The 23,602-nt window shown below is 38.9% G+C and overlaps 1 protein-coding gene across 4 annotated transcripts in view; it reads left to right on the forward strand.

The window, feature by feature from the left end:
- The window catches only part of TMEM242 (transmembrane protein 242), a 24,460-nt gene extending 11,352 nt beyond the window's left edge, over positions 1-13,108 (forward strand). For 2 of the 4 annotated variants that reach the window (XM_010581854.1, XM_010581853.1), the window contains exon 5: positions 11,678-11,754. Coding sequence is in view for 2 of the 4 variants with exons in the window: in XM_010581852.1 (XP_010580154.1) it covers positions 11,678-11,776 (99 nt within the window). In the remaining 2 variants the exon portion in view is untranslated. Of the gene's footprint in view, positions 1-11,677 lie in introns of all 4 variants that reach the window. The other 2 variants (XM_010581852.1, XM_010581855.1) reach the window with 2 other exon arrangements.
- Positions 13,109-23,602: the final 10,494 nt, after the last annotated feature.

The following is a 23,602-nucleotide window of genomic DNA, read 5'->3' on the forward strand; positions in this document are numbered from 1 at the left end:
GCTGGCACCGGCGGGAACTAAAAGCCCGTTTTGTTTTTCGCTCCGGCGGAATGAGCGGATTTCATCGTTTTATAACGACCTGGGTTTTTAAACAAGGGATGCAGTACTGGCAAATGGTGTTGCCGTCAGTTAGAGCCCAGAGGAGTGGTTTCACTTGGTATCGTTGCCAAAATGCTATGATTTTTAATGTTCAGGGATGTTTCCTACGAGCATAAATTATCGACGGGACAGTGAGCGAGTGATAAAAATAAGTGTTACTCTAAGCTTTGTGGCCGTTTAAATTAGCTTGTCATCACTTAGAAAGTCAGAGATGAAACGACAAGAGCAAACTGACACGATACTTCCTTGCTGAGTCATAAGTGCTGTAATTAATCTGTGTCCGTCCATCATTCTGAAGCAGCGTTGCAATTGCTCAGCAGTTTGTGTCATGGAAGGAAACTGAAGCCATGGTTCAGGATGCCTTGTCCTTACACCTTCTGAGACAGCCTGTGTTTCCCATAGAAGCAAGTCATTGCTGAGATAGGTTCCAGACACTGAGATGATGCACCAGCTTTGGTGATACTAGATTTTTATTTAATCTTTGCGGTTTATTGGTTCTTAAAACAGTGCTGTGACAATGCCTACTTCCAGCTCTTAAATGGCCTTATTGTTAAAGGTGGTTCCCTGTAGCTTTACAGTCTGCTGCTTTTTATGCCAGTGTGAAAACCCAGGGGTGATAGTAAGTAACTGATCTTTATATCTTGGTAAGGGAAGTAAAAGACTGTACGCTGTCTCAGGTTGGGTTGTTAATATCCCCTGACCGCAGTTACCACTGCAGTAACTGTTGTAATCTGAGGACAGGCTGATAAGTAATAAACCCTACTAAATTCCAGTCAACTCTTATTCCTAAATGGAGAAGTGATGGATCATTGAGGACTTGGTTTGCTAATGGTTTAAGCTCTATTTTTCAATAATGTAAAAGAGAAATCTTCATTTTCAGAACCTAGAAGATGGTGGTTATGTAGTTTTATATTGTACCAGAAAAATAACCAGCTGTCAGTAATAGTCAGGCTTTTTTAACTTGCTTCCTGTAGTCTCTTGGGAAAATACTTGAAGTCAGTCTACCTTTGATTGTCTCCAGGCGTAGAAGCTCTGTCTATATTAGCAAGTATCATCAACCAGCAGCATTGGGACAGTGAAGCAAATGGAGACTGAGAACCTGGTATCTACAACCATTCCAGGGGATTTTTAAAATTTGGACTGACTCTGGCCTTGCCCCATGGCTTGAATGCCTGTTTGCATTTGGATTATGTTAGGTGCGCTCCAAGAATGCTTCTTCATTTTTGTGTCACCCTAAAGAAACGCAGTTCATGTGTTTTGAGGCTGTTCAGCAGTACACAAACTCAGGCCCAGTAATCACGGACAACTGGGAGACTTGCTTCCAAAGACGATAACTGATCTGAACTCATGGCTCAGCCAGACACACCCACAGCCTTCCTCTCTGATGCACTTTACAAAATAGAAGGACATGTGCTTAATAATTGACATCTGGCTTGAAACAAAATGGCACCACCTTTTTAAACAAGTATATTTGCTATTTAACAACTTCCACATCATGGCATTATCTTCCATGGCATTATTTACAGGGTTTTGAGCTTGCAACCTCAGAACCCTGTAGCTGCCCACTCCTGGTGCAGTGGACTGACTCTTCTCTGATGCAAAACACAGAGGTATTGAAATAAATTTTGTACAAAAGAATGGGTTTGGCCAATTTATCATTTAAATTTTTTTAAAGTTGAATAGTAGTTGAAACATCTTATTTCAACATTCTCCATATGAAATGCACAGTGAAATTTTTAATTTTCTATTGAAGAATAAATGGTGTTTCACTCAGTAAAAATTTTTACTAAGTAAAAAATTCAAAATTATCTTAAAGCTATTGTTGTTACAGTTGTCCTAAACAAGTATTTTCATGGAAGTTTGCAAAAATTAAACCTTTCTTATTTTATTTACCTATTCTACAAGTGTTATGATCCATCAAACTTTTTTGTTGCTTGGAAAAATGTTTCACAATTTTCTAGAAGTTACAGTTGAGTTGTAAACCCTTGTTTTCAATAAGCAGGTTTTTATTTTTAATTAAACTTGCAGTTATAGAATACTTGACAGGTATTAAAACACACCTATGAATGCCTGATGTTCTTTTTTTTTCCTTTTTTTTTTAACTGTCAGCAATTATGAGCCGTCTTTTAAAAGCAGAACAATACCCTCAGCCCTTGTAGACTGAAGCATGCAACAATTAACAAACAAGATAAATTATGCTTTAAAAGCCCTTTTGCTCTTCATGCCCTCAATAAATTAGGTTTTATATCCTCAGAAATAAAAGCATTCTTTCTCCCATAGGAAAAGGGCCAGGATGATTCATATGTAGGTTTGTGAGATTCTGATTGTTGCTTCCACATCTGCTCCATGGAGAGCTGGAAAAATAGTGAGAAGAATTGCCGAGCAATTTGTGACTAATATAGTTATAAAATATTAGTTTATCATTTTTATGGTGACTCCTAATGAAATATCCTGTTTTTCATTGATCTTAAACTTTAAGATATTAACAGTCTAAAACGATTGCACAGCTGTAAAGAGACATCTAAAACAATTAAAAGCAATATAGGGAATATATGCTTGCCATGGCTCTGTTGGTAAGGACATTTCCTAGGTGGGTTGCTTTTCTCTAGGGGAAATCTAACCTCTAAATCACCATTTCAGGCATAAAAATAATAACATCCCACCGCTTATTTTGAGAGGTATTTGATAGAATTTTGTGAGACTATAGTCATAGGTACAGTGTAAATACAAAGAAGTATTGGCTTTAAGGATGGATTAATTTACAAAATAAAATGAGAACACGGAGACATAGTCTTCAAAAAATACTGGGTTTGGCATCTGTAAATAGTAATAAGACCTATAGATCTCTACCAAATACAGGCATATTGCAGTGGCTGAATTTTTATGCTATTCCATAAAGGAACAAATGTTGCCATAAAAGCATTACATCTCCTAGAATCATTCTAGAGTAATTCTTAGATTTTTCGTTGTTATTAGTTTTTAATTACAGTTGTATTTAATCCTCACCTAAGTATTACTCGTGAAGTTTCTATTCCTTATCATGCTTATGTTTGATTGCATAATAAAAACATATCTTTTCCTTGCTATTTCATGATCATATATTTCAATATAAATCATATCTGCCCAGTTTTTTAACATTCTTTCATTTCCTCAATACTTATTTAAATTCAAGCTCTTAGAAAGAAGATGGAGTACTAGTACAAGTTAACACTTCCTCCTCCTGTTTATAAAAGGTTTTTCTGTGCTGCTTACATTGCCTAATTAGTTTGGTGTGGAGAAGACTTGCTTCCACAGATATGTACTGCTTTCATTTTATCCGAGAAGTAAAGAAAAGAAAAAGTCACCTATGAACTTCACTGTATAGCTGGGAAGGCAGAATGCTTACTCAAGGAATAAGATCATAGTTTACCTACTGGAAAGCTGCTACATCTGCTTTATGAATAGGGACAGCTGTAAGTAACTATTTCAAGAATATGGGAAGACTGTAACTGTAGCTGTCTTTAGGAATTATTCTGCTGTGTCTTGGGAAAGACTTGTAGCTGTTAGCTGCCACCAGCCTCTTAAGCAGCTAGAAAGAATAAAACCGCGTTCAGCCTGTGGTCTGAAATTGCCTCTTGTCCTGGTTTCAGCTGGGATAGAGTTAACTGTCTTCCTAGTAGCTGGTACAGTGCTATGTTTTGAGTTCAGTATGTGAAGAATGTTGATAACACTGATGTTTTCAGTTGTTGCTCAGTAGTGTTTAGTCTAAAGTGAAGGATTTTTCAGCTTCTCATGCCCAGCCAGCAAGAAAGCTGGAGGGGCACAAGAAGTTGGGAGGGGACACAGCCAGGGCACCTGAACCAAACTGGCCAACAGTGTATTCCATACCATGGGACGTCCCATCTAGTTTAGGAACTGGGAAGTGGGGGTGGGGAATCGCCGCTTGGGGACTGGCTGGGTGTCGGTCGGCGGGTGGTGAGCAATTGCCCTGCACATCATTTGTACATTCCAATCCTTTTATTATTACTATTATCATTTTATTAGTGTTATCATTATCATTATTAGTTTCTTCTTTCTATTCTATTAAACCGTTCTTATCTCAACCCGCAAGTTTTACTTTTTTTTTCCTGATTTTCTCCCCCATCCCACTGGATGGGGGGGAGTGAGTGAGCGGCTGCGTGGTGCTTAGTTGCTGGCTGGGGTTAAACCACGACACCTCTGTGGAGCAGCTCCACGTCACTGTAAGTGCACGAGTGGGTTGATCCGCTTCTTGGCTGTATGTAACTGAACTATCCGTGTACAACTAAAATCTGAATAGAAGCATATCTGATAGATGCGAATTACTCATGCTACGTCTTGGTCCTGTGGGATCTTCCTGTGCTTCTTTAAGTGTGGTGGTATGGCCATGCTTGTGTTACCGTTCTCTGGTCCAAGACCCTGGCTGCTCTGCTTGCCTAGAGGCACCCAGCTGTCCCTGCCTGGCTCTGGGTGTCACACTGGCTCTGGCAGGTTTCCTGCATGGAATTCAGCCCCGGTCATGGCATCGAGGCTTATGCGTCACTGGAGAGTTTTGGTTTTGTGCTGGCTCTTTTCCCAGCCATGAATCTCACTTGTGGATGATATGTATCATGAATTCCTGGACATATGGAGGAAAAAAATTACTCAGGTTGCCCTTTTCAGGAGCTGCCTATTTGCAGACAATTCATGTTTTTAATTTAATTCAGAAATCCAAATTACAGCACAGAAGAGCTTACAGAGTTGGGACACTCATCCTGAGATTTTGCATCTATTAACCAACTTGCTTTATACATTTAGATATTTAACCTATTTTAAATTTTAAATTACTTCAATATTAATTTTTCAAATTGCCCAGGGTGACTAAGGAGCAATGACTAATACACCATAATAGACTAATCATGTGGATGTCCTTTCCAGGCACCCAGATTTGAAAGTAAGATTCTGCAGAAATAAATGTCATGTTCCTCAGTGATTTCAAAAGTGTTTCACTCCATTTTTCCGCATGGCATGAAAGCATTTTGCAACAAGATGGTATAATCCAAACTTTGTACCATTACTTTTATTTTGAAGCCTGATGCAGCATCACTGAAATCAATGAGAACAGGCTTGAGAATGAGACACTGACTTCATCTACTTTGAGATATCATATACTACAAAAACTTAAGTCTGTTGTATTGTATTTCAGAAAGATCAACATGGAAATGTATAAAATTTTAAAGGATACTCCTGTATCTGTGAACCTAAGGAAGTTACTTTTTTTTTTTTTTTTTTTTTTTTTTCATATTGTGGTTTACGAAATTACTGTCTTGGTGTATATAATTAATAGCTGTCTTTCCCATTGATCATAATTAGCTAATCACTTCCTTTTTTTTTTTATTCAAAATAATCTAACCTTAAACCAGAACAGTTTTGTTTTCTTTAGGTTTTTCTACTGGAATGGCATCTTCTTCCTTTTATGATAGATGCATAGAAAGATACTTTCAGGCTACCAGTTAACAATCCCACTTTTGGGAGCTAAGTGACATTCGCACAGAAATTAAACCAGACAAAGTGGGGCTAGTAAAACACATTTGTGATGCAGACCACCTGTCTTCCCATTTGTGAAATGCATCCGTGTATGAATGAGTAACATGGCTGCTGCATACTTGGAGAAGTAACATGAGGAAGGTATTTCACGTGTTTTCTCTCTTCATGTGACCCAGGCATTGGAAAAGAGACGGCCTGACGCTTGTGACTTGACAGCTCTCAGTAGTTCACCAGTAATTTGAGACAGAATATGTAGTAGCTGTGGGAGGCTACTACATATGTGTAATGGTTTGGGAAGTGTGAGAGCTTCGTTCTAAGCAGTGACGATCCTCTCCCCCTCTCCCTATAAAGTTCACTTAGGTTATTTTCATGTTATTTTTCTTCTAAAAAATACAGGACATGTTTTACCCAATTACACAGTATTTACAGGGATAAGTTTCTGGAAAAACATGTCTATGTGTGTGTTTAATTTTAGGCATGGTAAATGACCCTCTGATTTCAAAGAGAGTACTCAACACTGCGTAAGGTTAAGCATGGGACGGGGGGTTAATATGAGCTCTTGACTTCTCTAGGTGGTTTAAGAAAATTCTGCTGCTGCTTTTCTCTATGCAAGCCTGAAACACTGGAATCAGCAAACAGGTTGTGAACAGTGTACTATGACAGTACAGTGTAAGGTAGTTAAATATTAGGATGTATACTACCGGAATTGACCCTCTGAGGGCTATTTTCATAGACGTGTAGTTCTGAATAATCTGAACATCCATAATGGCTTTGCCAATGAAGTGTAAGTTCTAAGAATATGAACCAGGACTATATTTTCCATGCTTATTTTAGAGATCAGGGTGCAAACTGGCACAGGGTGACCCGCAGTGAGTGCCCCATTTTACACTAAGAATCGGAGAATCGCCTTCAGCCAGCAGGCTGTCTGCTCTGCTTTTTGAGCACTGTAGGGGCTCAGTTCTTGCTGTTATCAACAAATAGCTTGCTATTTCTCTATGCAGACCTTGGTAATGGTTTGCTAACAGGGGTGACAGCAATCATTTTAAGATTTGGGAAAAGGTGGCAAGAACAATCCTCTCTGATGCTTTTAAGTCCAGGGCAGCCCATCTCCATCCCTCATGAAATGGAAGGTGGCTGAGGAGAACACAGGGCATGTACATACTGTATTCTGCTGCCAGTCGATATTCCGGTTCAGGGCATCTAACCTCATTTCACTTGGAAGCTAATGTAAGCAGTTCTTACTGGTATGAGTACTAAAATAGGAAACTAATAATTCCTAGAATCTAGGTTGGCTTATTATGGATGTCAGACATTAAAGAGAACATTTCTTCCTAAAACTTTCATTCTAGGATTCAAATAGACTCTTTTAGCCTCTCTTCCATTCATTTTAGTATGAACGGCCACGTAAGTGCTCTCAGTAATAGTGCTAGCCCAATTTTTGCGTGACATTCTGTCAACGATGTACATTAAAAAGAGATTATTAAATGGAAGATGCTTTTAGGTCCCCATATTTTTGCCACCTGAGGCAGGATCATTAGGTTAAGATAAGAAAATAACAGTGATCTGTAGCTATTACAGATTATTTAATGCAGTAAGGTAGATGATACCCTTTTAGAAAGAAGCCTGACAGTCAGAGGTGGAACAGTTACTGTAATTTATTTGGCAAGAAAAAACAGCGTCAAGCTTTGCAATATCTGTGATAAAAAAAATAAAATTCACTTGAGTGAAATTCACTTCAGAGTTGCCTCCAGGAATGGAGCATGCTGGAATGTTAAATCAAGAAATGTGTTACAAGCCACTCGTGTACTGCTAGGTTCAGAAGCAGCAGCTGAGAGAGTGGCCTGTGATACTGATGGCAGCAGAAAGAGGTAAAATACAATCAGCTTTTAGTGCTCGGTTTACTGCAGCATTAATTGAAGACATTATCACAGTTGAACCGAGTACCCCAGTGTCAGTGTGGCTGACAATAATAAAGAGGCAGCCATTTCAGTGAATTATTTCAAAACATTCCAGTACTTAGCATATAGCACATTAGCTTTCATAATTAAATTAATGCCTTTTGATTTGGGACCACTGGCATGTGTATTGTGGAATCTGGAGGAAATACAGGAGAAGATTTCCAGGAAGGGAGAGAAGAGAAGAGACCTCCCGACTAGTATGCCTACTAAAAAGAAAAGGCAAGGCAAGACACAGATTCCTAATTGTAGCATTTCCCTCATCAAGAAGTGTGCTTGTCCCCTGAGAGGTAAAGCAGGTAAAGACAAGGTCCCAATCCTTGCACCTCAAGTGTGCCATATTAATAGAACATAAAGCTAGATTTATCATCTTCACAAGAAACTCAGCACACTGCAGGAGGTGACTGGACACCAGTAAGCCCAATTTGTTGAAGGACAGCTAATTTACATGTTTAGTGAACAAATTTTACCTTCACTACTAGGATCATCTGAAGTTCCAATGGGCCTGGTATGATACTGTCAACCAAATGCAAGCAAGAACAACCCCAAGGCCAGTCTGAGTTACTTTGCAGGCCAAATTTAGTCCTAAATATATTAAATAGGGTTTGGCCAGTCAAGGCCCAGGATATTGAGCTGACGGTCTCTGACTGAAAGAAGTCATGGCCTAAAATTTGATACTAGAGCCATTCATAAGCAGGCAGACATTGTCACTGGGAGAGAAGGGATAGGAACTTTGGGGTGCAGTTTCCATGGTTATTTATGTGTGTATACACTGGTTCCATTACATCAGAGAACAGTTATTTTTCAAAGTCTTCTCAATGCTTGTAGGCAGTGTGGCAAGTGAACTTTAGAGGAGCTCAGAATGCAGGGAGGACAGTGGCAAGCATTTGGAAGTACATTCAGGATAGGAACAAGAACAAATGTGGAAATGGAGGAAGAAACTCAGAAGCTGGTGTTATTAGTGGAACAGAAGAGAAGGGGGAGATACCTTAGAAGTCCAGATCAAAGCCCTAATGAAATACCATACTGCACTTTCTTGCTGGGAGGAGAGGGAGACGAGGAAAATAGAAGTCTGTGACTAGTACTAATTGCGTTGCTTAATGTATTATTAGTGAGAACTCAAAAACTTGTGGAGAGAAATAATAGGGTGTGGTATCTTTTAAATTGTATAGAAATGAAAACTTCTAGTAAGAGTTGGTAGCTGTGACATTTGTACTGTGAAGAAATTGGCCCCATTTAGACATACCGTGAAGTGAAGACCTTGTGTATTAGTGAGGCCCATGCCAGTCACTGTAGGTAATTTTCTTAAATAGCTGACAACTTAAAGCATAACATTGAGAATGCATAGTGGTGGTCAGCTTGGCATTATGATTTATTAAAATAGCTCACTGTCCAGGAATCACAAAGGAAGAAAGTGTGTGGAAAAATATAAAACATGGTCAAAGTTGTGAACTGCAATGAAAAACTATTTTTGTGCAGAGGGGGCTTGTGGAAAAGGGCATAGATGCTGGCAAGAGAGGAAATGGTAAATGAGATGTTGAGTCTGGCATCACTTAAAAGAGGTTTTACAAATAAGCATCAAAATCTGAGAAGACAATGCTGAAGAAATTTCTCAGGGAGTCTTAAAAGCAAAAGAAAGATGTTGAATATTTCAGGTTTGGTCCAAGTGTTAAGGAAAAATTGCTTTTCCAGGAAATGAGTTGCTATTACCTGCAGAACATAAATTAGCATTCTGAGGAGAGAAAAATCTGAATGTTCTTAAATCTGCAGCTGCTAGCAGTGTTTTAGTGCTTTCTAAATAAATACCTTTTTTCTTTCAGAACAGAACTATGGTGTTTTATTTCCCAGACAAGATTGTTTTTTGTATTCGAGGGTTAGGGTTTGGCATGTTAGTAATTATAAGGTAGCTGTTACAGTGAGGAAGCACTGTAGTTTTCTGAATGGAGAAATTTGTCCCATTGTCCTCTTTTTGGAGGTTTTATTATATAATTGCTTTTAGTTTTCCTTTGGTTTTGTGTGTCTTCAGTGGAGTAACAGAAGTGTCCTGTAGGGCTTCTGAGTGTGTCATTTAAATTTGCCACTAAAACAAATTTACAAGTCTGAATTTAGAAACAGCCAAAAAATCTGCATTGCACCAGACCATTATCTGGTATAAAATTTCCAATTATGCCAGCTGAGCTAGAGTAGTTTACATCAGGTTAGGATCTGACCATTCCTGTGTTACCAAACACCCAGATAATACTTAGACTGAGATGAAAGAGTAGAAGAGTTGGTTCACTCTTTAGGAAGTAAAAAATGTTAAATAAATTGAATTCTTTCTGCACATCAGAGACCTGGGATAACTTAATTACAGAGGACTGGAAAAAACAGCTAAGCCAAAGCTCCTAAAGCATTTCCTACTGTAAATACTTATATTTAATTGTCAGCAATCGTTTAATGTAATTTGGGCTGTTCTCTGCATCAGCTCTGATAGTGGTGTTTGTTATTCTTGAAAATATTAGCTGTCTATGAGAGCTTTTCATTTTTAAATGAGAAACAAAAATATTAGTTTAGGAACAATTGTGGGTGATTGTCAAGGTTTTTAAAAACCAAGAACACATAATTAATCAAAACAGCTATCTGATCAGAATAAAATATAAAGCAGACAGTGAATTAGTTTTTACATAAGCACACAATCCAGATAAAACAAAAAGGATAATTTGGCTCTGAATTTTCCTCCTACTTTATATAACATGTATTTTTATTTGATTAGCAGTACCCAGGCATTTTTACACAAAAGCTTGAGTTCTAAAATGCTTTCATCCATCATAGTTTGTTATTGTCTTAGTAAAGGATTGGTAATTTCTTTGTAAATTGTTTCATTCTTTGTATCAGCTCTAACTTGAATAATTGCATTCCAGCAACATCTCTCTAAAGTCAGAATTATTCTTACGTAGAACGACTTGAACAGAAAATGGCCCAAAGGTGTTTGTAAAAAAAATGATGACCCATAGCACACAAAATACAGAGTATATTAAAGAAGATGCCCGTGTGTCTGTTCAGAATATCTAGATTTCCTGGACCCTCTCCATGGGACATACTGCCTGAGACAGCATTTGGTCTTCAAGAGGTCATTGCATCCAGTACTTGAATACCACATCCTGTCTTCTCTGCGTGAATGTCATAGATTCTGTAGAGCTTCCTAAAAATGCCAGTCCAAACTTCCCCTGTACATCCTGCTGTTTGCGTAACAGGATTTTCACTGATTTGATGTTTTCTATGCCTATGCTTTAAAAATATATTACATGTAAAAATGTATGTAAAAATTTTGGAAGAAAGAAACCCGCTAAATCTAAGTATTATCTTCAAACAGAAGTGATTTTTAAAGAAATTAAATTTAGTTTTGGACTGGCATGTCTATTGAATCAGACATTGGTGATAAAACTGTTGTCATAAATATAGATTTGGCAGTTGGTATTAATGTATTGATATACAGAATATAAAACTAGCAAAATTCCTCTTTCACGGCATTTTAATTTAAAAACAGTGAAAGACAAGCTTAGTCCTATATATAGTGTATTTATACTAACGTTTAAATTTGAACAAGACTTTGTTTTGTCACCTGTATCCATACTGTGGGATAAACCCAAACTGTCAGAGCTGACCAGTATTTTTTTTTCATCCTTGTTTTAAAATCCTTGAACAGACCTATTGGGCCTTTAATCCATTACAAGTGTAGAAAAAGGCACTGCAGTCAAAATATGGGCCCATTCTACGGAGGTAATTTTCCTCTAAACAAAAACATTTTAAATGGGTGTGTGTATATATAGTAGTTCATATAACAGTAGTGAATCATTCAGGCAAGTGTTCCAAATTAGGCACGTCAGTGTGGTGCTTTAGAAGGGGGGATTGTTGTGGGTCCCTCCATAATTTTTTTCGCTTTGTTAATTAAACCAACATAATCAGAGGGAAAGTCTTAATTTTCTGTTATTTTTAAAGTCTTTTTACCTCTTCTTTACCTCACACAGCTTACTTTGTGGAATAAGCCTGGGGTTCATGGTGCTACTTTATTTGCTCCTTACCAACAGTTAACTAATTTCATTTCTTAATCTCTTTTATAGATGAAAGAATTCCAAACTAAAATGCAATCAATGTTTCCAGCAATTCCTAAAAATACTGAGTCCACTGTTGAATGGGAAGACCTACTTAAATCCAAGTGAAAGACTCAGAGCCATTTGGAAGTGTCTTTTTTCAGCAAGAACAGGAGTGGAAGTAGCAGAAGTGTCCCATCCGAAAAATAGAGAAGAAAACTCAGACTGAGCAAGTTACTGACTGAGTTCACTGAACCTGTGGATGCCAGTTAACATCTAGCAGCAAGGGAATTCAAAACAAAACAAAGCAAAACAATTTATATTTTACTTTTCAGCGTGCTTGGTATAGTTCATTTGTGAGGAAATGAACCCTCTAAGATAAGTCGGATCCAGCTTGAAAAAAGACTCTATTTTATGAAGACTTAACGAAGAAACCAATCTTCAGTAGTAAATATAAGGACAAAACGGCAATGAACTTTTATCCCATCCTGTGTCTTAAGAGGAATTTTAGGAAATTTCTCCAGAAAACAAAGAACAGTACTTTCAGTGACATGTCCCATTAGGAATGTAACCATCAAGTCAATTGTGACAGATCTGTTACTGAGCCTGAAGGTAAAGCATACAGTGCACTCTTCTAAAAATAAAGGAGATATTTAAATTTGCAAGAGAAAGTATCTAAACCAAACTATTTTTATATGTCTGAAGGGAAAGTTTAAAACATCCCATATGCAAATAGTGACCTACTGGGCTCCTTTGTAGAGCATCAGAAGAGATCTCTACAAAGTGCACTGTTTTCTCAGTATTAGCTTTTTTTATTAGATCCCACAATAGTGAATCTGAGAGTTTGCATAAGTGTCTCTACTATATTTGTATAGCCGTTTAAGTTGTAAATGAAAAAGGTATAAAATAGTGAGACACCCAGTCTGTCCTACATGAATATTTTCAGCTAAGGAAGTGTATGGGCAGGGCTAGTTTTTTTGTATTTCAGTAGTTTCTGTGGCTCTTCTACCAGGAGAAGCAATATGACATTTCCCACACTGCAGTAATCTCGTGAAGTGTGGGCGTAAACTAGGAAGAATAATGCCTTACTCAAACATTATATTTGCAGAACTGTAGATCTGTAAAAATCCAGAAGTAAAAAAAAAAAAAAAGCTATCAGTGAACAATCCTTTGTTGAATGCTCAATTATCAGATTTTTTTATTAATTGCACACAGTCCAATTAGTCAGTTGTCAGATTTAATAAAGTCCTCTTAAAACCTGTCTTTTGTGATTAAGTCTTTATATTCCAAGGAAAGAACATAAAAAAAAGCTTTAAATGTCAGATGAATAATAGAGAAGTATGGTTTTCCTATGAAACATGACAGCACTAAAATAGTATCTTTAAAGCAATTGAAGCGTAATAGTTGACATCTTTTCCATAGCTTGATGCTTGTAATCCAATATTAAATAAATTGTGGTGAATACTGCCATCATACGCACATGAAAAATGGTACTATTTTCATATTTCTCTTAGTTTGTATGCATGGTGATACCTATATTGCCTATGCTTACTCATATTAGTGCTGAGTTACCAAGCTTAACAAGTAGCCATGTCATTAAAACTGGTCAAGTACTAAACTGAACTAAATAAATGCAAATCACATGATGTCCTTAAGGTTGCTTACCTTTAGTTTCTGAGGTGGGATTCAGGTCATTTGTCTTTATCTGGATTAAGTAACTCACCTGAATCAATCATCCCAAGTTCCCTGCACAGTCAATGGAGAAAGACAGGACTGATCAGAGGGTGACTTGCACTCTACTGAAATGAATGGCTGTTCCTGAAATTGTACAGAGCATCTGACCTGACCTACCTGCTGGCTGCATCTGAAAAGAGCCGCTCTACCCTTGCTTACCTCCCATCAGCACAGTGGCTGCATGAGAACACAGTTCAGGAGAAACTGGAAGAAAAATGAGTGGTTTTCTAGCACTTTAGAGCTCTCAGAGTTAAACAAGTGCTAGTCCTGGCACAAGAGAGCTGTCCCTTCTGGCAATGGTTAGCCATTGGATCAGTGTAACTGTACTAGAAAAAAAATTCCCTTATGACAGATAGGATGAATTAAATCTGGAGGTATCCAGTTATATGGACAATACCAGATGATGCTCTTCAAAAAATCCTAACATAGTGAAATATACAGACAGAAATCTTTACAGTGGAATCACACTCAGAGGGCAAGTACAGAGTGATCAAGTAAATCCATGTTGAGGTATAAGGCTGAACATAAAACATCTTCCAAAGAGAGAGGAATTCATAGATCATCTTCTTCCAAGCTTTATTCTGTGCTTTTGGCTGGAAATAGGTTTTCTCTAGATAAAGGTTTGTGTAGAAGAGTGCAAGGATAATGTAAAAGTAAATCAAGTCTCAATCCACATGAAAAAACATGGGAGATCTTGGATTTTCTTTATTGCACTGTGCAGCTCTTTTCACTTGGTGAATGTTCTGCTGGTTTTGTGATTAATGGTTCATTTTTTCTCTCTATGAAAATATTTGGCAAAAAGTTACTGGAAACCACAACAAAACCCTGAACAAATAGAGGTGAAAAGTACCTAGTACACCAATACACCAGCTAGATACCATAACGTATGCAGTTATTGCAACTGAACAAACAAAATCAAGCAAAATCCAACAACAAACAATATACATCAAAAAAATAAAGTTTCAAGACTTAAATACTGGAAATAGACACTGGCACAAGACAAGTTGGTGGGTCCAGTGGCTCTCTAATTGCTTTCTCTTTTATTTAAAAAAATTGCTTACACTCTTTCTGCGTCAAGGGAGAGTGTAAGAATAAACCATGGAAGAGGAAGTTTATTTTCATTATCAACTTTTCCTGTGCAAAAAGTTACGCTAAAATAAGGGGATGTTTGCAACACTGCTATTCAAATTGGGTAATGTAGCACAGCTGCAGTGAGTTTCAAGTTGTTTCAAGTCACTTTTCAGCTGGCCTCAGTGTTTCATTTACACCGATTCTTCACCAACTTTCTGGTCACATTGAGTTATAGGAATAATGGAGGCCATGTGTGTGCCTAAAATGAGCCTGTAGGCTAGTACTTCATAATACATGAGCTCCCTCCATACTTCTATGTTGCTTAGAAGCAAAAAGAGAAATAGGAAAATGGTGTTGAAAAGAGATCAGTATGGCAGATGACTGTGTGAGGAACAGTGATGGGCAGGCTGCTCCACCATTCTCCTGCTTACCAAGGGAGCCTCCACAGTACCACCAGCCCCAAGGTCAGTAACAGTGTCTTTGCTGTAGAAGGTGGCAAATGATAACAAACTGGAAATGCTTGTTTAATTTGGTTCACTGCCCACTCTGGCAAAAAAGTCTCAGGGGCTTTTGCTGTGAGTTTTATCACCTACAGCATCTGCTGACTTAAACCACGCTCATCATTTTAGAAAATTCAGGTCACCTAACATACATGCAGAGCAGGGTAGCTGTCATTCAAAAATCTCCGGAGAGTTACATGCCTGAAACTCAATTAAGGATGAAGAGCTGAATCAACACTGCGAGAGTCTGGGCTGGTGGCTGCCGAATTTCTAGAGGTTTTGAACCTGATAGGCCAGAAAACAATCCCATCTCGGCAAATGGTCTATTTTAGCCATCGGGATTAAGCTGACAGAAGTTTTCTGTAATTTGTCTATTTCTTTAATAGCAGGGGCATATTGTTAAATTAGTTAATGGGAAGAAAAAAATGTTTAACAGTTAATGCGATGCTTTATGTGGCACACCATCTGTGTATTGTGTGCTGAATGTCCCTGGATGTGGAAGAGAGGAAATCATACAGAATTTCAACCTTGTCTTCTTTACTGTCATTATCTTGGGCAAGTATGATAAATAATCATATTTATCTTCTGGAGCATATACAGTTTTAATCAACCTATTAACCAGGAAGACATTTTTCACAGACTTTGGAAGACACAAGAAAGACATTATCTCCCCATAAGCAATCCATTTCATGGGCGCTGAGCACTAGAAACTTGGAATGGAGTGAACAAGACAAGTTATTTTTCCTTTCACATCTAAATAAAACTATTTGCCGAGACTTTAGTCAAGGACATTTGGGAACTAATCCTGAAATTCTGGAAGGGAACAAACTGGCTTTTGTAGACTGTCATGCAGAAAGTCTAAGAGAAATTTTTAAACCTCCATGTCCAGAAATCATCAGTTCTATTTGGTTGAACACTTGTTTCTATGAAAGAGGTTTTGGGGTTAATTGGGGCTTCAAGAGAACCAGTTCAGTTATTCATCAGCCTGACAAGTGGGGATCCTGCTCTCCTTCTAGTCTGATGTGTCGTTCTGATCATCAGCAGAGCAGGGAGGAGGTAGTTAACAATTTGGGTTTGGGCACAATTCTTCCCCTGCGACCGCTAGCCCTCACTCTATCTAGCCGGCCTTCACCTGCCGGCGCACGGCTTTCCCCTCCCAGGGGAGGAGACGCAGCAGTTGCTGTCGCTCCAAAGAGTTTAAGCGGTCGGTGCCATCGGCTCTGCAGCACAACCCGAAGCTGGTGGGATCCCCTTCATGAGGCTGAACGAGTTGTTTGTTGAAAGCAGGGCCAGTACATGAATATCTGTGTGCATGTGTGTGTGCGTGCACGCGCATACACGTGGATGCTTATATGCGTAGAGAGTGAGAGAGGTGTGTACAGCCATTGGACAAAATGTAACAAGACAAATTTGTTTTCTTCTATTTAACTTAATATCCAATGGCTAAGATACTAACCTGGGGTGACAGTTTTAAAAGCCATGCGACCTGACAGGCAGTAGGAATTTGAAACTCAGTCTTCTCAATCGCAGGAAAGTTCCCCGAACTGAAATGCTATTACATATGTAGGGTTGAGGAACATGCAGGAACACCGTCTGCCTCATTAGCTCCTGCTGAAGCTGTTTCATTTAATGTAAATACTACAATGGTTATTACACTGGAGAGAATGAAAGAAAAAAAAACGAGAAGCTGACATGACAATTTAGTGGTCAACCTATTCACTTGGGATAGGAAAGGGTAAAGTTCAAGAATAATTAACATAAAGGGGGACATCCTTGACAGTGGAGAGGGATGCCTCCTGCGTGGGATACACCCTAGGGATGTACAGCCTCCTGGGGTATGAAGACCTATTTCAAATTTTATGCTTTCTGCTTTGCTCTTTGTATGGTTTTTTGCCTTACTAAAATATAGAGTAAATAATTCAGAATGGGAATGTTTACTTTTATGGTTGGTTGCATTCTTCCAGTACAGAAACATTTCCTATATTCTCCCCAAAAAGAAACATTCTCACCTCAAGACTGAACTTTTTATCCTGTGCCACTGGACTTAATTTACATTTGTCTCTTCTGTAAGGCCTCTGGAGTTCTTGCAAGCAATAGCAACTGATCAAACTTAATTCCTGATTCCTATTCTTCCCCTTGGCTGTTGGACTATGACTTTATGTTGATAAAGTGTACTGGACAGGTTATTGTTCTCTACTCTGCTTGGCTACACAGCTTATATTTATTATTTGATATGACTTATCTCAAGAGTAGTGTGTAGGTAATATGCAGAAAGTCTGGGATTCACTCAAATATCTGGGTCTAGCTCATAGCCTTCATACCCCATTGTTCTACAGAGATGTACATAGATCCATGCCAGTTCTTTATTACTTCTCCTTCTCCTTTCATTTAGATCCTTTTTTCTTTAAAAAGAATGGAAAAAAAAAAAAGACAAGTGGTTTTAGGTGTGTGGATTTTGGATGCTCACAGCGAGAGCTTTCCTGATGATGGATAGCCAGATAATACAGCCCTTTAAAGGAGAAGTATTTTCAGCTTGGGCACACAGGGTCACCTGCCTTTTTTTTTTTTTTTTTTTAATTTTGGCTTACTACATTATGTAATACATCTGTATATTCTGTGTGACCATAGTGTGGCTCTAATATAGAAAGCTATTTTTATGGGTCACGAGTTTATTTTGATGTCATTTATAAGAACACGCTATGAAGTAATGAAAATTTTCTGCAGTGATCCTGTTGAAAAATAAAAGCTCACATATCAGGGATGACTTACTTGATGCTAAACACTAATCTGATATTAAAGTACAATGCAGTCAAAACCAGTATTACTTGCAGCCAATGCTTTTCAATGAAGGTACTGGATTTCTGTTCCCAACTCCTACAGCCATCTGCAGAACCATACATTGAAATTCTCAATATTTAAACATATAAGTGAAAAATAAAGTGCACCTTAAAAAATACACCACAAGCTATATAATAAATTAATCTGATTTTTTAGGCCAATTGCTACTGTATACTCACAAATGATAACTTTGCTAGCAGACTGACAAGTCACAACAGAAACACTTATGTTTCCAGTTAAGCTGTTTTCCTCTCTTTGGTGTTAAGCACCATTCTTTCTCTCCAAAACTTACTGCTCTGGCTCCTCACCATCATTAGGAAAACACAAAAATTTTCTCTGCACCAGCTTTTGCTGGCAGATAGAAGAAAAGTTGGAGAGGAGCCTTTGAGTCTGTGTCAGAATCCCATGGCCCTTGGCTGGCCTGACCTCAAACCAGCTGTAACATGGTGGGCTTTGCTAGGGTTTTCTTTTGGTTTTTGAGTTTCTTTAAAGCTGAAACTTTGAAGCTCAAAATCCTCAGAAGGAACAGAAAGAGAAACCTCATGCAAACAAATACCACTGATCTTTACACAGCTTTGATCTCTTATATATCTATAGTGCCTTTCATCATGAAGAAGCCCAATAAGATTTATGAACTGCCTTCAAAGGGAAGTATCTTATCCTCTGTACCACAATGTGCACACCACTGAAAACCAGTCTTCAAGAGTAGATTATGACCCATAGCATGATGTATATTAACAGGCAGTAGGGTAATAATTAGCAAATACAGAACACGTTATTTGGCAGGATCTATAATATCAGGGAAAATAGTAAAGACCTCAGTTTTTAATGGCACGTTTAACTAACCTGGAAGGAGAGGCATCTTTAAGGGACTCATGAAACTACAAGGACAGCCTGTCAGCACGTTACCTCAGTCCTGGTCACTGTCTCAATCCCAGTTAGCCACTACCTGTGGTCAGTTTGAGACTGTCTGCATCCCTGGCGGCTGTTGCCCTGTAAAGGATTCTAAGAGGAAAAGGCAGAGGATGCCGGCAGTGTCTGCACACATGAGCATGCACGCACACGTGCACAGGGTAACAGCAGAATCCTCGGTTCACACAGAGGTGTGTGGGAGAGGACTGACTGGACCCGCTGCTCCAGCCCTGGGCCCATCTCACGCTTCGGGTCTCCTCAGCTTTCCACGTGGCAAACACCCCAAGGCTCCTCTACCCTTCAAGACCCTGCAAGGCAGACAGTACATGTTAAGGCAGATATGGTGGGGAACAGAGGAAGAATCTGATCACAGCAAACAGCCTTTTGTGAAGGATTTCAAACTCCTGGGTGCAACAACCCCTAATCCTGGGGATGGCTCAGCAGGTGTTCTGTGCTCTCAGTTATGCCAGCTGTCTTCAGGACAGGGGCTTCTGTGTCTCCTCTAAACATGCACTGGTACCCCACCGGACTTTGGCACAGAAAATTTTATGCACACATTTCTGTTCCTTCTCCAGATCTCTCTTGAAAATCCTGGCCGTAGGGAACCCAGCTGAAACAGCTCTTCTCTCTCCTTTCCATTAGCCAGAATCTTTGATTAACGGAGTCTCCAACTGTCTGAAAATTGCAGGCACCCTTGAAGACTTTCAGGTAATTGCACTCTCTACTGTGTTTCAAAGCTAAGGCTTAGGTCTGATCAATGAAGTGATCAATTAGGAATGGGAAAATGAGCTACGGTACAGCAACTGGAATGGCTAATGGCCTCACACGGAGAAGTCTTTTAAATGACCTAACACGGAGAAGTCTTTTAATCTCTGGCTCCCATGACTGTGTACTGACCTGCTCCCCGACAAAGCTGGCAGGGTCCTGGAAAGTTGAAAATTACCGCAAAAAAAAAGAGAACAAATGGATACCGGATAAAAATCAATTAAAACTAGAGGCATTGCAAAGACCTAGAGTGGGCTCAGGAAAAATTCCAAGTGTTTGTTTAACAGATATGTGAGATTGTTTGCCCTAGTAACTGTGTCTCTGTTTGATATGTATGAGCTTTGAATATTTTATAACAGTGATGGCTGTGTTCACTTAAAGGCAACTGCTTAAAAGAAAATTAAAATTCCAGAAAACACTTTGTCTTTCAACTCAGCATTATGTAATGTTTCAGGCTTGATACCCATTTTCTTTGAAGGCTTTTCCTACTGATAACATCAGAAGTGTCACCCGGAAAAGATGTTTCATCTAAAAAAAAAGTGGTGTTGGGTCTTTTTGGTTTTGTTTTGTTTTCCTTTTTTATTCCACTGACAGATAATGAGTGTTAATGCTTCATCTGAAACAAAAAAATGATAGCTGAATTAGACGAGTGTTAGAGAGGAGGGCACTGGGGGACAAATTTGTGAGCCATCACACAAATTCTCAGAGAAGCCCAGGCAGAAATTCAGCAGATCACATCTTAATAGAACATAATGTACTCCAGAAAGAGTAGAGATAATGTATCCTAATGTATTCAATATTTGCCTTTGATGTAAGATTAAGCATTATTCCATATGTTTACTCCATCGCTAAATTAATTTTGGTTGGAAACCATCACACATTAATTATCAAATATGACTAAGCTCCAGCTCACTTGTTTTCCTAGGTTATTTGATGTCTGCTGTGAGATGGTTACATTGCAGAATTTTGTTTATAATAGCTGTGGCTAACATGTTAACAGTGACTCTGCCAGTTTTGATAGCCATCAGGCACAAATACAGCTCAGCTGTCCAGAGAGGAGACTGTATAGGAAGGGAAAGGCTTGAGCCTCATCAAACACTTTGCACGTGCATGTACAGGGTCTTCTTTAAAACAAAATAGAGTAAATTAGAATCTATTCTTACAGGGAAAGAATCAACCCATTTGTACCAAATGATAGGACAAGGGGTAATGGCTTTAAACTGAAAGAGGGTAGATTTAGATTAGGTGTAAGGAAGAAGTTCTTTACTGTGAGGGTGGTGAGACACCAGAACAGGTTGCCCAGATTGGTGGTAGATGCCCCCTCCCTGGCAGTGTTCAAGGCCAGGCTGGATGGGGCTTTGAGCAACCTGGTCTAGTGGAAGGTGTCCCTGCCCATGGCAGGGGGGGTGGAACTAGATGATCTTTAAGGTCCTTTCCAACCCAAACCATTCTATGATTCTATGATTTTATATATTGCATGGCAATTACTGCCAGCAAACACTTGCTTGAGTAAAGAAGGCAGAAATTTATTTTAAAAAGTATTCCCAGTATTACAGACCACTTCCTGACCTAATGCTTTACTTTGTTTTGAACAGCTTTTATGTGAATTTTCAAGAACATTTTAAATAATAGATGTGCCATAATTACAGCCTGTGTTTCTTATGAGAGGGGGTTTTACTATTCAGATCTTGTCATTTTAAGATCAAAAGATTTCTATTTCAGAACTGTCTTCCTTGCTGAGCTCTAGACAGACAGAATACTTCGTGAGCTGCCAGATCCTTAGCTGTTGTAAGCTCTATTACCATTAAACTAATGACATGTTCCTGAAAAAATCCTTTATTACACAAGCAGCTTATTGCTGTATTGCCCACACTTTCTTAATATAGAGGCCCACAGTGCCTCTGAAAGAATCTAGGGACCATTTTGTGTGAGTGAAACCAAAGTGTTTTTAATCTAAAGCCAACTATCAAAAAATTTGAACCAACAGTGGAATTTCAGTTTTTCTGTTTGCTTACTTAATCATGGATGTATGCAGTTTTTTGCAATGTTTCATCATGTCTTGTTCATCACCGGAGATCCCTGAATCACATGATAAGAATATGTCTTTATAGTCAAAGAAACTAAGGGAAAAAAAATTATGCTTCAGATTTTCTAAAGCTTTTCTTTGTTAATTCATCATGATAAAGTAACAGTTTATCAAAAACTAAAGGTTCATAAATCTAGACCCTGTTATATGAAAAACAACTCATGCAGTCTGCTTCATTGGTCAGATGTGGAGAACTTGCCCCGTACTCACAGGTAGGTGAGGCAGTGCTCAGATAGTGAGGAGGTAGTATTCAGAGCTAGTATTTGGCTGTTCAAATTCAAGGCTGAATGACAAAAGCAGTCTGAGTACAGTAATGGCAAAAATCACACAAACTGCAAAAGCTTCAGACCAAATATTTTCAGGGGCAAAAATCTCTCAAGAATTATGGTTATTTCCTATTATGTGTCAATTCAAATGTTGTTAAGAAAACAGATTGCTTCCAAGTTTAGGCTCTGACAAAAGTTACGGTTTAGGTTAGAATGGAATTATAGAAGCATAGAATTGTTCAGGTTGGAAAGGACCTTTAAGATCATTGTGTCCAACCATTAACCTAACACTGCCAAGTCCACCACTACACCATGTCCCTAAGTGCGACATCTACACATCTCCTAAATACCTCCAGGGATGGTGCTCCAACCACTTCCCTGGGCAGCCTATTCCAATGTCTGACAACCCTCTCAGTAAAGAAATTTTTCCTAATATTCAATCTAAACCTCCCCTGCTGCAGCTTGAGGCCATTTCCTCTCGTCCTATCTCCAGCCACCTGACAGAAGAGACCAGCACCCACCTCACTACAACCTCCTTTCAGGTAGCTGTAGAGAGCCATAAGGTCTCCCCTCAGCCTCCTTTTCTCCAGGCTAAACAGCCCCAGCTCCCTCAGCTGCTCCTCATAAGACTTGTGCTCCAGACCCCTCACCAGCTTCGTTGCTCTTTGGACATGTTCCAGCACCTCAATGTCTTTCCTGTAGTGAGGTGTCCAAAACTGAACACAGGACTCAAGGTGCAGCTGGGCATGAAGAAGCTGAAAAACCCTTGACTTTTAGTATAAATACTACTTAGCAACAACTGAAAACATCAGTGTGTTATCAACATTATTCTCATGCTAAATCCAAAACATAACACTATACCAGCGACTAGAAAGAAAATTAACTCTATCCCAGCCGAAACCAGGACACCAGTGCCGAGTACTGGGGGATGTGAGATGTATTAGTTCTGCTTATGTCCTGTCTCTAGCAATGTGCCGACCTTGAACCATTTGCTTATTCCTATTAAAACTCCTGCTAGCTTCACTTGAGGCTCTAATGGGGCATTCGTTTAAGGGGCTACTGCTGCAGGAGAAAGTAGCCCATAAGCCTCCTCTTCCTGCAAGTCACATTCTTTGCCATCATCTCAGCTGAGCTAGCAGCATCCGTTGTGCAGCTGAATGACAGTGCAAATCAGGAACAGATTCAAGCTGAAAGGCAATTTCTCCCAACAGGATTATTTCCCAGCTGCTCTGGTTCCCTGACCTCGTGCACCACAGTTCCTCAGCTTGTGTTGGCACAGTGCACAAGGTAGGGAAGGGATGGGGACTATTTTTGAGCAGCAATGAAATGCCAACCAAACCACGATCTCAGTGATGATAGATCTGGAGCCTTTGATCGTAAAAATCATGACATTAATGAACAGGAAAACCCGTTACAGTTCTGCATGGTTACTTTCACATTGAGCTAAATTCTGCAGGCTTTAATCACTTTTTGCCAAAACTTTCACAGTCAATGAAATCTCAGAGAAAGACAGGCAAATCTTGGTCCACTGAAACATAAAACTTTAGAAGAAGGGTGAATGGCAAGGAACGGGAAAGAGATGATAATGGCAAAGGTACAATAGTTAATTTTTATAAAATCTTGAAAAATAAATGACCAGAATATTACATAATGAACACTAGAATCTCATCTTGTAACACAATGTTTGGAATTAACTTTTACTTTTTTTTATTGTTCTGCTGGCCATCTGTTAGCATTATTCCACTTTCCATTTAAAAAGCCTTCTCATCCTTAGCAGATGTTC

Source organism: Haliaeetus leucocephalus, unplaced genomic scaffold (assembly GCF_000737465.1).
Source record: "Haliaeetus leucocephalus isolate CR32 unplaced genomic scaffold, Haliaeetus_leucocephalus-4.0 Scaffold819, whole genome shotgun sequence".
NCBI lineage: Eukaryota > Metazoa > Chordata > Aves > Accipitriformes > Accipitridae > Haliaeetus > Haliaeetus leucocephalus.